This window comes from Triticum dicoccoides, chromosome 7B (genome assembly GCF_002162155.2).
Source record: "Triticum dicoccoides isolate Atlit2015 ecotype Zavitan chromosome 7B, WEW_v2.0, whole genome shotgun sequence".
Lineage (NCBI taxonomy): Eukaryota > Viridiplantae > Streptophyta > Magnoliopsida > Poales > Poaceae > Triticum > Triticum dicoccoides.
Genome location: NC_041393.1, coordinates 554268756 through 554283342, shown reverse-complemented (window position 1 = coordinate 554283342; position 14587 = coordinate 554268756). Strand labels below are relative to the sequence as shown.

Sequence of the window (14587 nt, the reverse complement as noted above, 5' to 3'; positions counted from 1 at the left end):
CCAAATTCAACACCGACCAAAGAGACGATCGCCTCGCCAGAGAAGAATCTGGAGCTTCTTTATTCAGCATCGCGTCGCGGCCGTCGAAGCCAAGACGTCGAACTATCTAAAAAACCTAAGCTACTAGGGCTCTAAAACCTACAACTAAAACGATCCGCACGCGCAGGATCCGGCGACCCCCCCCCCCCTCACCACCGACGACCAAGAGGTCGCCGGCGGAGGGGAGCTGTCAGAAGACGACGCCGGAAAAGTTGGATCTCTTGCGGCGGCTACGTTTTCTGGAACCTAGCGAGACGAAGCGGGGCGAACCTACATTCACACAGTCGGTGTCACGGGACACCGGGTAGAAAATGCGCTTATACATGTATAATAGTTCGTATTTGGGGTTAGGACACCGGTAGAAAATAAACATGGACACCGATTGGACGAATGTTGGACCGAGCGCAGGCGCGGCCCATCTAGTTGAAGGCCCATCCGGGTGTCGATCGCCTCATGGGAGCAAAGAAAACAAGCTAACGATTGTTTGAATCCTACCGTTTCGACTGTTTAGTTGGTGCTTCCTCGCCTCCTCCCGTTGCGACACCACCCGCCCCTTCAGCAAGTCGCCACACATCAATCGCCCACCCCTGCTCTCGTCCGCTGGTGGCTACAGATTGCTAAATAATTCAAGGAAATAGTATGGCTCTCGGTAAGGTCGCCAATACCTCTGAAACACATGTACATATCTCAATTTTCTATACTTTTTTGCCTACATTTTGTGGCTGGCGTTCTCAAATTCAAGGGTATAGCAACTGAGATTTGGATTCTACGATTTGATAATTTTCCTTATGTTTTTATTGTTCAATTTTACACAATGAACAAGAATTTCAAGATGAACACTTCATTTTGATTATTATTTTTACTATTGGACATTTTAAGCTATTGAACACCTGATTGATTGTATATATTTCTTTCCTGGCCTAACAGATTTGCTTGTCACTAACTACCAAATTAGCCGAGGGTAATTTTGTCCTAAATTTTTTATAATTTGGTACCTTGGTCACCGTGCTAAAAAAATACACCTTGTGAAAGGAACAGAGGGAGTATAAAGGAAGTAAACGAACAATTCGTGCCTACTTAGCATGATTTGAAAAGTCCCAAAATTTAGAACAAGTTCACACAAATCACTCTTCAAAATTGAGTGGTGGCCTAAAAGCTGGATTTTTTTTAGAAATGGAGGATGTACCCCCGGCCTCTGCATCTGAACGATGCATGCAGTCATATTATTAATTATTTACAAAGACCATACAAGGTGATATATCAATAAGCCTGAAGCCACCAACTTGGCAACGCTGTTGCTACTCTTATCCCGTTTGATGAAGGTGTGTCGAATGTCCAGACCTCATACCAAATAGATATCGCACCCAAATCTAACATCTAAAGCCAGGTGTACCATCCAAGCCACTACCTGGATTGGGGCATACACCAGTCCGGCACACTCCCAGTGAGCACTGCACGTTGCAAGGGCCGTCATCTCCATCTTCCATCAGTCCATCCTCAGAGCAGAACTGATGCACCGACCATGCCAGGCCTCTCTACCATCAACACCATCATGACGCCAGGCAACTTCCTCCTCCTGTGTGAGTCCATCTCCTCACATCAGATGTCGAGCCTCCACTGCGCCATTGCCGCCGAGACCCACCGTCGATGATACTGTTGATGCCACACCGCTCCACCTACATGTCATCTCGCATCGACTCCGAACTACCAGCAACTCCACCATCCTGAGGGTCCTCGGTTGGCGCCTTCAGGAAGGAACACAACACCTAAAAGTTGGAATAGTTTATAAGAGTTGATGACTTGATAACTTCCCTCTGTTATCTAATTTCGCCACATTAGCCTACTGGCATGATAAAGACAGAGTAATGTTGCTTCAATTAGCTAGGCTGCTAGCTTGAAATGATGTTGAATACACTTTTGTTGCAACATCAAAAAAGTGAGCCATGACAAGCTAACCCCTTCTTTGTGTTTGGAAGGTGTTGTCTGAGTCCGTTGAGGAGGGGCGCTGCTGCCCGGCGCCGACACATGCCCATCATGGAGACGATGCGCCACCACGGTCTCGCCATCTCAACGCTGTCAGTTTACCCCATCCACAAAACAGCTCTAGTGGTGAGCTCGCCCTCGACACCTCCCACTGCCCAACCTCGACTCCGATCTTCTGCACCCATCTCGCCTTCCCGCCATTAACACGTCGGCCCGCCGTGAGCTCGATGCCCGGCGACTTTCTCTGCTCCTGCCATTAACCACCACCGAAACGTGTCGAAAGCCTAGGTCCCTCCCTCCTAAGCGGCTCTATGTACCAACTTGTAGAAGGGGTTGTCTCGTCAGCATCTCGTCAAACCCGACGTCCTCCACCCCACTGTCTTGCCATTTTTTGGCAGGCATGCCCCCTTTTTTTAGCTTCTTCTGCTCCCTTGCAAGATACATACGCTGGAGGGTGGTGGAGACATCGGATCAACAAGTTTGAGCTCCTCGATCTTGTTTGGATAGGACGTCCATATCGAGTTTCTTCTTTGTAGGCACAAAATCCATTTCTTTTGCACGGTCATGTTCTTTCTCCTTGTCCATCGATGCTACATGGCAGCGGCAGACCTACATTCACGCAACCGGTGTCACAGGACATCGGTAGAAATTGCACTTATACTTGTATAAGAGTTCGTATTTGGGGCTTGGGCACCGGTAGAAAATAAACCCGGACACCTTTTGGACGAGATTGTTGGAGCAAGTGCAGGCGCGACCCATCTAGTTGAAGGCCCATCCTTAGCGAGTAAAGAAAACAAGCTAGCGATTGTTTGGATCCTACCACATTCGTACTTGTGTATCGTGCGCTTGTTCAGGTTGTGCCTACTCGCCTCCTCCTGTCGCGTCGCCGCCCGTCGCCCCTTCAGCAGTCGCCACACATCAGCCGCCCGCCCCTGCTCTCGTCCACTAGCGGCTGCAGATTACTAAGAGCAAGATTAATAACATAGCCGGCTGCTATCTCTATCTTTGTGCCACCTTACTTATAGCCAACATAAAATCCCACTCATATAATAGTTGCTGGCTCTATACACCATGTAGTTAATGCTTGACCTCACTTTCTTCTCTCACAAAATGCATTGGAGCTTGTGCTGCAGCTGGCTACAAGTTTACAGCCCACTCTTCTCTCTACTCTCCTCTCTCCTCCACATCATCATAAATCTGAGGTGGCAACTTTTATAGCCCGCTTACATCATCCTATTATACTTGCTCTAAATAATCGAAGGAAATAGTATGGCCCTCAGTAAGGTCGCCAATTTCTCTCAAACACATGTAGATATCTCAATTTTTCTCTAATTCTTTGCCCAAATTTTATGGCTAGCGTTATCAAATTCAAGGGTACACCAACTGAGATTTGGATTCTACGATTTGATAATTTTCCTTAGTGATTCACATCTATTTGGAACTTTGGATTATTTGTCGACCATGCGGGAGCATTAAGAGTTTAAGACACAATGTCAAGTAAGTTTAACTTTGGATTATTTGACGACCAACCGGCCGCACGACCACCAACATCGACGCCAACCGGCCGCAGCACCACCACCATCAAGCCCACACTGGTCCCTCCGGCTGATCCCTTCTCGAAAAATGATGCCCACAAGAGGGAAACGATGGAAGGCGCCGCCATAATCCGATCCAAGAGAGTACGGATTTGATGTTTCCCCCGAAGCAAGGGACGAAGCAAGGGACGACAGGGAAGAGGAGTACATCACCACAGCAGCATCTTCAAGAAGACAGCGACGCCCACAGACGCCGCCACTTCCGGCTCCGACCGTAGCCGAAGATAGACTTTCGCCCGGCATCGTCTCCTACTGCTCCGACCAAACCAAGCCACTCCACCATGTCTACCACCGCCCACCTCAGGCCACCAACCTCCACCCTCCTACCGTGCGCAGCCATGCTCCCGGCAGTGAGCTACCACAACGGCATCGAGCAGCAACCACCACAGTGCCTCGCAGGTCAGAGAGACACCCTGTGTGACGCCTGCCCTAGCAACCCGTCACCTCCAGTTGGCGAGCACCAGGACCGGCAGCACCGAGCGCGCATCTTCAACCACCGCCTCAAACCACCAAAGGCCAGATCCAGAAGGAACCAGCATGCCCGCGCCACAGGAAAACAGACCCAGCTTGAGCTTAGGTCGTCCGCTGCGTCGCACCACCTCAAGCTCCTCACGACAGTCCACCCGCCCAGCAACCGACCACCGCAGGAACACGACAGCGCCGTCAGACTGCACCCTAGAGCATTCCCCAGCACAAACACATGTGACGCCTGCCGATGCGCGCAGCACAACGAAGTAGAGTAGGAGCGCCCGGGAGGGGGGAGGCGCCGAGAGACCTCCCGCCCAATGCTGCGCCCGAGCATCAGAACCTCGCGGCGGTCGATAGTCAGGCCGCCGAAATTGGCCAAGCCAGATCCGAGCACCTACACAAGAAACACCGTCGTCGTGGTCATCGATGGGAGAGCTCCGCCGCGCCCGAGGCCTCCCCACGATGCGAGCAAGGTCCACGACGCCGCCATCAGCCGCGGCAGCTTCGCCTTGCAGCTTCTTCCAGCGGCGGCGAATACGAGAGGTAGGGTCTATGGTGGCGCTGCTAGGGTTGAAGTTTCGCCCGAATCGCCCACAGCGGGAGCGACGCGAGGGCGTGGAAAAAAGGTCTTCTGCCAGCGTTCTCAAATTCAAGGGTCTAATAACTGAGATTTGGATTATGCGATTTGATAATTTTCCTTAGCGATTCACATCTATTTGGAACTTTGGATTTTTTGTTGACCATGCGGGACCATTAAGACACAATGTCAAGTAAGTTTAACTTCACAAGAATAAAGTTGGATCAACAAGCTTTATTTATTGTTTATGTCTACAAACACAAATAATGTAGCGCCATTTACATTTGTGCCCCTAACTTGATCCCACTACTCAGATTTGCCCCTAATTTCAAATGGTGCTCAAATTTGCCCCTCTGCCGTTAGGTGTCCTTATAGAAATGCCCTTCAGCGTCGTTACCATCTGGTCAAAGGGCTTTGACCGTCTCGAAAAAAATAGCAAAAAAATCATAAAAATCTGAAATTTTGAGGGATCAAAGAAACTTAGGTGCCCAAGGTGCGTGCAGATTTTCGTGATGTTTGGACACTCTACGAGCTCATGGCAAAGGAAAAACGGTAAATTCGTATGCCCGTGAATAGTAAATTCAAAAAAATAGCAAGAAAAATAAAAAAAAATATGAAATTTTTTGGCATCCAAGATGATCGGTTGCGCAAGGTGTGTGCAAAATTTTGTTATCAAATGACATGCGTGGAGCTCTTGCGAAACAACAAAATAGCTTATTTTTTGAAGTTTTTTCCGAGCCATATATATTTTTCCCACGAGCTCCTACAATGTCCAAACACAACAAAATTTTGCACACCCGAGCATCTTGGATGCCAAAAAATTTCATGATTTTTGAATTTTCTTGCTATTTTTTGAATTTACTATTCACGGGCCTATAGATTTACTGTTTTTTCTTTGTCATGAGCTCGTAGAGTGTCCAAACAGCACAAAAATTTGCACGCACCTTGCGCACTTGAGTACCTTCGATCCCACAAAATTTTAGATTTTTTTTCTATTTTTTTCGAGACGGTCAAAGCCCTTTGACACCCTTTGACCAAACGGTAATGGCGCAGAAGGGCATTTCTATAAGGCTACTAACAGCAGAGGGACAAATTTGAGCACCCTTTGAAACTAGGGGCAAATCTAATTAGTGGGATCAAGTTAGGGGTATAGATGTAAATGTCCCAATAATGTAACTCCTTGCGATAACATAAAAATCGGAGAATTTCGGGTGAATTCATGTTGACTGGTCATATTTGTTGCTATTGTTTGAAGACCTTATGTTTTTATTGTTTAATTTTACACAATGAACAAGAATTTCAAGATTAACACTTCATTTTCATATTTTTGTTATTTGACATTTTCAGCTACTGAATGGGTTGCTTTCATGTATATTATTGCTTAGCATCCATATGGCTCATGGCGTAGGCATGGACACCGGGAAGTTTTTGGGAAGCTTCCAGTTGTTTCCTTTTTCGTTCGTTTCGAATTTGTTTTTTTTTGTAGACCGGTTTTTGTGTGGTTTTTTCTTTCCTTTTTTCTTCATCTTTTCTTTTCATTTTTACTTATTTTTTCTTTCTTCAAAATGCACAAAGTTTTTTCAAAAACATTGAACTTTCTTTCAAATTCGATGAACTTTTTTTAAAATTGATGAATTTTTTCCCGAAATGGATGAACTTTGTTCACATTTGTTCACATTTTTTTAAAATACATGAACTTACTGAAATTTAGTACTTTTCTTCAAATCGATGATTTTTAAAAATTCACGAACTTTTCTACAAATCAATGATTTTTTTACAACGAGCTCTTTAAATTCGTTAACCATTTAAAAATCTATGAACTTTTTCGAGCGTGCAAACTTTTTTCAAAAAGTCGACGGATATCTCGGGTCAATGGGTCAGGTTAAAGGTCAACACATCAAGTTAACGGCAGCCTGGTCAAGTTAACCAACAACTTGGGAAACAAAGAGGTAAACCGACGCTACCGAGAGCTGGCCACCTGTGCGCGGTGATGGGCCGGCCCACGCGAGGCAGAGTGTGAGCGGCAGTTGATCCCGAATCCATCCATTTAGTCCCACCTCGCCGGTTTGTCCACAATCCGTCCAACAAGGCGATCACAAAGACTCCCGTGGACATCCAAGTAGCACCTGTTCTTGTGAGCGACCGCGCCGTCACGTCCAAACCGTACATTTAGTCCCACCTCGTCGGATCAGAAGAACAATAGCCCCTTTAAATAAACGTTAACGAGCTTCCTTCACGTCCCGATTGAGACATCCGAGAGCTTTCGAGCCGATGATGACCGCTACTCCTTATACCTTGTTACGAAACGAGTGTCACGATGACGTAAATTGGAATGGCAAACTGAGGCTATAATTGACCCCCACCCCTTTTTTTTGGCGGCTGCTACAAATCAGCCGGTTGATTTAGCAACAGATCAACCACCTGACTAACCGTCTGATCTAGTGTGCCTTACCGTTCGATTGCATGCTCTCAGCGATGCATCGCCCTGGGTCTTCCTCCTCTCTTGTACTACCATCTCCTCTCGCTCACGACAGCCTCTGGCTAGCAGTGTTCACTCGTCGGAGCAGCGCCCATCACCGGAGTGTCGATTCTCGGTCACAACAAACCAACCGGAGCTGCCGGCGACCGCTGCATCGCAGCACCAGAAGCCATCCAGGTGCTGCTAAAAAAATGGCAACGCCGACGGCGATAAAAAAGCTTCAACGCAGCAGCTCCCATGGCAGCACCACGGGCAAGCACCGGCGGCGCCCGATGGCACTCCATTGCAGCCTCGGCGGCGCCCGGCAGTGCTCCATTGCAATCACAACGGCGTTCCATTGCAACCCCCGACGAGGTTCAACGACCTGTGCACGCTTCATTGCAGCTCCAGCGTGCTTCAATGCAGCTCCGGCAGAGCTTCATTGCAGCCCCGGCAAAGCTCAACGACCCCGCATGACGCTCCATTGCAGCCTCCGGCAGCACTCCATTGCAGCCCGACGCACTTCACTGCAGCATCACGAGCGGAGTGCGCCGCGTCGGACGCCGCTGTAGCACCACAGAACGCGTCGCGCTAGACACCGCTTTACAACACCATGAGCGTCGCCGCCCCGGCGAGATCCACGACCAGCCGGTGCTACAAGGCCAGCCGCAACTTGCTTGCTGCAAAAAGGGTCATCACACCGGTGCGTCGGGGCCGCCGCCAACGAGCGTTGCATCGAAGCCTCGGTGCCCCCGCTGCATTGTGAGCGTTGTATTGTAACGTCGGCGGCCGACAAGTGCTCATGATTTGAGCTTGGCTGCCGGGGTGAGCTGCGAGCGAGATGAGAAGGGATGCTTTGGGACATGTTGGCAGAGGGTGGTGATTGTTGGCTCACGAGCCGTTTTTGTGTTAACGACGGGGACGAGCTGCTGGAGTGGAGGACAAATCTGAGCCATGCGGGTTCATGAGCAGAGGGAGACGAAGGGAAAACAGATGGGTTAGACGTGTCACGTGTGGCTGTGGTTTGCTGCGGGAGGATAAGGCGTGCTAGTAGAGTGGTGCGTGGCCCGACGACGACGCGTGTCAAGCGTCGAAGGTCGCTTATGGATAGACAAATTCAATCGGTTGATTTCAAAGATTGATGTATTGCCTTTCGCCCCTCCAGCATCTTATGTGTAGCCCCGCCATTGCTCCACATCAAAATTTGGTAACTGGGTTTCCACCGTGCAAAATCGGCACACTCCCGCGCAATATTGCACGATCAACATTAGGCCCGGCGCTCCTCCCCAAGGAGGCCGTCGATTTTGCCAAAACGCTTCATGTCACTTCTGATGCATCCATTGTCTTGCCATTTTTTGCCAGGGATGCCCCCTTCTTGAGCTTCTTCCGCTCCCTTGCAGAGACATACACTGGAGGGTGGTGGAGTCGTCGGATCAACAAGCTTGAGCTCCTCGATGTTGGTTGGACTCGATGCCCATATCCAAGTTTCTTCTTTGTTGGCGCAAAATCATTTTCTTTCGCACAGTCATGTTCTTTCTCCACGTCCATCGATGCTACATGGCAGGGGCGGACCTACATTCACGCAGCCGGTATCACAAGACACCGGGTAGAAATTGCACTTATACGTGTATACTACTTCGTATTTGGGGCTTCGACAGTGAAAATAAACCTAGACACCGGTTGGAGGATTGTTGGAGCGAGCGCAGGCGCGACCCATCTAGTAGCAAAGAAAACAAGGTAGCGATTGTTTGGATCCTACGTACAGTACGTGTGTATCGTGCGCCTGTTCAGTTGGTGCCTTCTCACCTCCTCCCGTCACGCCGCCGCCCGTCGCCCCTTCAGCAGTCGCCACACACCAGTCGCCCGCCCTGCTCTCGTCCGCTGGCGGCTGCAGATCGCTAAAAATTGAAGGAAATAGTATGGCTCTCAGGTAAGATCGCCAATTTCTCTAAAACACATGTATATATCTCAATTTGTTAACTTCTTAAAATCTATGAACCTTTTCGAGCGTGTAAACTTTTTCGAAAAAGACAACTTTTTCCAAAAAGTCAACAGATAACTCGGGTCACTTTTTCCAAAAAGTCAACAGATAACTCGGGTCAATGGGTCAGGTTAAATGTCAACACATCTAGTTAACGGCAGCCTGGTCAAGTTAACCAACAACTTGGGAAACAAAGAGGAAAACTGAAGCGACCCGAGCTGGCCACCTGTGCGTGATGATGGGCCGGCCCGCGCGAGGCAGAGTGTGAGCGGCAGTTGATCCTGAATCCATCCATTTAGTCAGTGTGTCAACTTAACAAAATAGAGCATATCTATCCTCCTGGGTTGCTGCAGCCTCTACCTGTACCTGACATGGCTTGGTCCCAGATCACTATGGATTTCATTACTGCTCTTCCCAATTCACAGGGCAAGGAGATCATCCTGGTGATAGTGGATAGGTTGACCAAATATGCTCACTTTCTACCATTAGCTCATCCATATACAGTTCAGACAGTGTTTGATACTCTCATGGCAAATGTAATTAAGTTGCATGGATTGCCCAACTGCATTCTGTCTGACAGAGATTCCATCTTTACGAGTGCTCTCTACCAGGAACTGTTTAAAGCTTTTGGAGTTGAAATCAGATTCAGCACTGCTTCACATCCTCAGACTGATGGCCAAACGGAACGAATGAATCAATGCTTAGAAGCTTATTTGAGAGGAATGGTTTTCCAGGAACCTAAACAGTGGATGAAGTGGCTACCGCTAGCAGAGTTATGGTATAACACAAGCTACCACTCATCCTTAAAATGCACCCCATTCCAGGCATTGTATGGGTATAAACCTCCCCAAATTGGAGAGTTTGCTGCAGGTCAGCCCTTGTCTCCAGAAGCCACACTTACAATTTCTGAAAGGGAACACATGATGCAAAGATTGAAAGCAAACTTGGAACATGCACAAAGCAGGATCAAGCACTTTGCTGATATGAAAAGGACAGAGAGAGAATTACAAGTTGGGGACATGGTTTTTCTCAAAATTCAACCTTATAGACAAAATGCATTTGGTTTAAGGGGATCTCTCAAATTAAGATCAAAGTTTTATGGACCGTACAAAATTCTGGAACGAATTGGAGAAGTGGCCCATAAATTACACCTGCCAGAAGGAACAAACATCCATCCAGTGTTCCACATCAGCCAACTCAAGAAGCATATTGGTCACCGAGCAGTACCATTGCCTCATGTACCCTTGGTAACACCTCAAGGTTATGTCAAAACGATTCCGGTAGCTGTGCTCAACCGCAGAGTAATCCAGCGTAACAAGACACCAGTTGGGCAGTGCTTGGTGCAGTGGGAAAGCCTGGCTCCAGATGATGCAACATGGGAGGACGTTGCGTTCCTCAACAAAACATTCCCTGGTCACAAACTGTTTCGCCTCGAGGACAAGGCGGTCGTCATGGCGGCGGCATTGTCAGGACCTGAACCTCGCACGTACTGAAGGCAAGCAGGAGAACAGGTTCAGTTAACCAACGGTGTAGATGAGGCGACACCGATTCAGAACAATTCAACGGCTCGGATTGATCCTCGCCGTTTCACTCGACTTAAGCTTCAGTTACTGTGTTGTAACCGTTATTTTACTATTTCTCTTTCACCATGTACCCGGACTGCCGCTTATAAGCAGCCGCGATGGCACCGATCCGCTCAGGTTGTAATTCCCAAATATTCTAGACTAGTTAGAACCCTAGCTACTGTACGGAAGACGGGGTCTCCTACCTCACGATTCCCCCTTGTATCCTGAAATATCCATGAAATCCTATCGATCGTGAGTGAATTGAGTCGAATTGAACCATCTCTAAGCAATTTGGCTCTCACACGCTCCCTTTCTTCAAGCTCGCGACAGAGAACAGAGGCGGGGGAAGGCTCGGCCGGCGACTGGCCTGGCTGGCTCCGACCGCCTCCGGGCGTGGGGAGGGCGCCGGCGAGCGAGACTTGGCCCACCGTATCCATCCAGAGGGGGATTAGGCGCTGGGGAGGGACGGGACTGCGGCGCCGCGCGGCAACAGAAAACAGGGGAGGCGGCGGCCGATCTTGGGGACGGCGGCCTGAGGCACTCCGGAGAAGAACGGAGGGGCTGGGGAGGGTCTCCGGAGTGTGGGTGATCTACTGGTGAGGATTAGAGGTGGAGGGGAGGCTCGGGTCGGCCGAATTTGAGCGGAGCACCGCGGCGAGGCTTCGGCCATGGGAGGGGCAGGAGAGCTAATCGAGCTCGTTTGACAGGCTAGGGAGGGGTAGTGGAGCGAGGCGAGGCTGGTGGTGAGATCGAGGGGTCTCGGGGCTTCCTTATATAGGCGGGGCGAGGGAGGCCGAGCATGTAAATGCGCGAGCAAATAGCCAAAATACCACTAGTGAAAACCGAACATGCCAAAATGCCACTAGTGAAAACCAACTTGCCAAAATAACACTCAATACAGTTTTTTTAGCCAAAATGCCACTAGTTGTTAACTGGGTCTAACATCATCCAAAAAGGACATATGTGCCCTTAACTCTTCACGTGTTACACTTACAACTTAGTAGCAAGTATGACAATAATTCAGCACATTTGGACAGCATTTCAACACACTTGGACAACATTTCAGCACACTTTATCAGCATATGAGCACACTTATCAGCATTTCAGCATATTTTGACAGCATTTCAACACACTTCCACAACAAACCAACAGATTTCCAAAACATTTCAGCACACTTTGATAGCAAAATATACATCATTTCAGCACAATTGGGCTACATTTCAGCAGGCATTCTGACTTCATTTCAAGTCATTTTGAACATCTACTTCTACTCTGAATTCGTCCATCAAATCAACTTTGAAACACAAAGACAACAAATTCTAAAATTTGCTGCACTTGCAATGACAGATACTAGAGAAATTGGTTGAAAAAATTCATACTTTTGTTGAAGAGCCTGTCGAGGTCGAGGTCAATGTGGGCAAGCCGGTCTGGCGTCGGTGAGAACTGGAGGCGCGGGGACGAGCCGATCCGGTTCACTGCAGGGGATGTGGGGAAGAGCTGGTCCAGTTCACTGCAGGGGATGCGGGGAAGAGCCGGTCCGGAAGCGACGCGCCTGGCCTTGGCGGACGGAGGAGGGAGAGGGTCGGACGGGCGGCGCCAGGCGGAGGAGGGAGACGGTCGGGCGGCCGGGCGGGCGGAGTAGGGCGACGGGCGGGTGGCCGGGCGGAGGAGGGAGACGGGCGGACGGAGGAGGGAGACATGCGGAGCGCGGCGGAGCAAGGTCAACGGGCGGCGGAGCAAGGTCAGATGGGGAGGGGAGCGGCAGGAAGGCGCCGACGTGGGCTGCTTCCGCGCGCCGCCATGGTTTGTTTGGCTTCGTGTGTGCGGGAGAGATTGGGAGAGGAAAGGTTGAGTTAGGGAAGCAGGGGCAAGATTGGAATAACAAAAAAACTGACAAGTCACTAACGGGTTGACTCACAGAATTTCTTTGACATCTAACGGCAGTGTCATTTTGGCCTCAAAAATTGAGTGAGTAGTGTTATTTTGGCAAGTTGGTTTTCACTAGTGGCATTTTGGCATGTTCAGTTTTCACTAGTGGTATTTTGGCTATTTGCTCTAAATGCGCAGGAGAGAAGCGGCCGAGCGCCATAAATGCGCTGTCGGCTACAGCTCACCCGTGGGTGTGCGGCGACGAGCGCCGACGGAGAAGCTGCCGGAGGGGGAGATAGGTCCAGGGAGAAGGCGACGGCACGGGGAACCTGTTGGACATGGCTGGGTGCGGAAGACGACGAGAGAGGGAGTGGCCGGAGATAGAAGACGTCCTGGACGCGGCCAAAGACAGCAGAGCACACGTATGACATGCCAAAGCCCATGATCACCGCTTGCACTAGTGCCCATAGTGCCACACGGGCGGCCAAATGACGTCTGGGGTGGAGTCCCTCCAGAGTGGGTTGCAATTGAGGTGGTTTCTCGGTTAAATACGCAGTGGCTGGGTCGTACTTAAGCTCTGAAGTTTGTTGTTGCAAACTAGATCATGAAACTGTGATCAACTTAGTGAGGTTAAGATGCGGAAAATATGCGAGGGAGGTTTAGGATAGGAAGCACTACAATCCTGTAAATTTTGAGATGATTTTAACCAGTATTTAATATAGTTGCTTTACAACTACATAAATTGGTCCAGAAACAAGAACAGGAAGAAGCACTCACATGGAGTGATGGATTGAGGTGAAAATTAACATGGCAAGGTTATTTGGTCATATGAGAGTGCCATAAAAATTCCATGCCATTTGGTCAAGCCAAAATGGTACTTTCTTCATGCAGCACCTCTCTGGACAGAAACTTAAGAAAAATCCTGAGGCAAAATGGCTAGATAAAATGACCCAAATCTTGTGGAGATAAATTATATGGGTGGGAGAAGACCCTGAAAAATGTTCAGCCATAATGGAGCAAGATAAAATACACTTGCTTCACTAACTGAAAATTTGGACAGAAACAGAGAATTTCTGCTAAGCTCACATGGATGCATGTAATGAGATCAAATCTTGAGGAGGGTCATGATTTGATGATAGGAAGGACCATGCAAAATTTCAACTCAATTGGATTAACCTAGCTAGTACTTTCTTCACAATGAATTCCCTCAGACAGGAACTTTGAAAAATTGCTCAGGAATATTTACTAGGAAAATGGAGTTGAATTTTGGCATGAGGCAATGATATGGACATTAAAAGGTGTCTAAAAAGTTTGGCGTCAATTGGGCAAAGGTAAATGGCACTTACTTCACAAACTGCCATTTAGGACAGAATAGGAAAGGAATTAACTGAGCATGATGAGGAACATGGAAAATGAAATATTTTGCCATATTTGAGGAAGATATGACCCAAAAAATTTATGAAAATTATTTAGGATTTTTAGGAGTGATGAAAATATAGGTTGCTTCACAACCTAGGGAAAATTGGGTTATTCCTTTAACAGATAAAGGAATATTCCCAAGGAAAAGAATGTTGGGGTTGGGCTAGGATGAAAATGTCAAGGTCTTGGGATGGATATGAGGATGACAAGCCACTGGAAAGGAAGAAGAGGTCATCTTCTCCAGTTTCCAGACCACATAGCCACCAAAAAGAAAACTCAAGCAAAAATCTCAGAAAATCAAAAGAAAAAGAAAGGGCCAAAAATCAGGCTGTGACAGGGATGCTCGCCACTCGGAGTAGATTTTTAACTTAAGCGAAGCTGGTTCGCGGCTAAGCCCCCGAGTGGGAGGGATGCTCGCCACTCGGAGTAGGTTTTTAACTTAGGCGACCCTGGTTCGCAGCTAAGCTCCCCAAGTGGGAGGGATGCTCGCCACCCGGAGTAGGTTTTTAACTTAGGTGAAGCTGGTTCGCGGCAAAGCCCCCGAGTGGGAGGGATGCTCGCCACTCGAGTAGATTTTTAACTTAGGCGAAGCTGGTTCGCAGCTATAGCCCCCGAGTGGGAGGGATGCTCGCC

At 48.7% G+C, this 14587-nt stretch overlaps 1 protein-coding gene across 2 annotated transcripts in view; it reads right to left on the bottom strand.

Annotated features, from left to right (window-relative positions):
• Positions 1-1238: 1238 nt before the first annotated feature.
• LOC119336810 (26S proteasome regulatory subunit 8 homolog) overlaps positions 1239-14587 on the bottom strand; it is a 54234-nt gene continuing 40885 nt past the window's right edge. For both annotated transcript variants that reach the window (XM_037608889.1, XM_037608892.1), the window contains exon 4: positions 1239-1805. In XM_037608889.1, the coding sequence (XP_037464786.1) occupies positions 1716-1805 (90 nt within the window). In that variant the 3' untranslated portion in view covers positions 1239-1715. The remainder of the gene's footprint in view (positions 1806-14587) is intronic.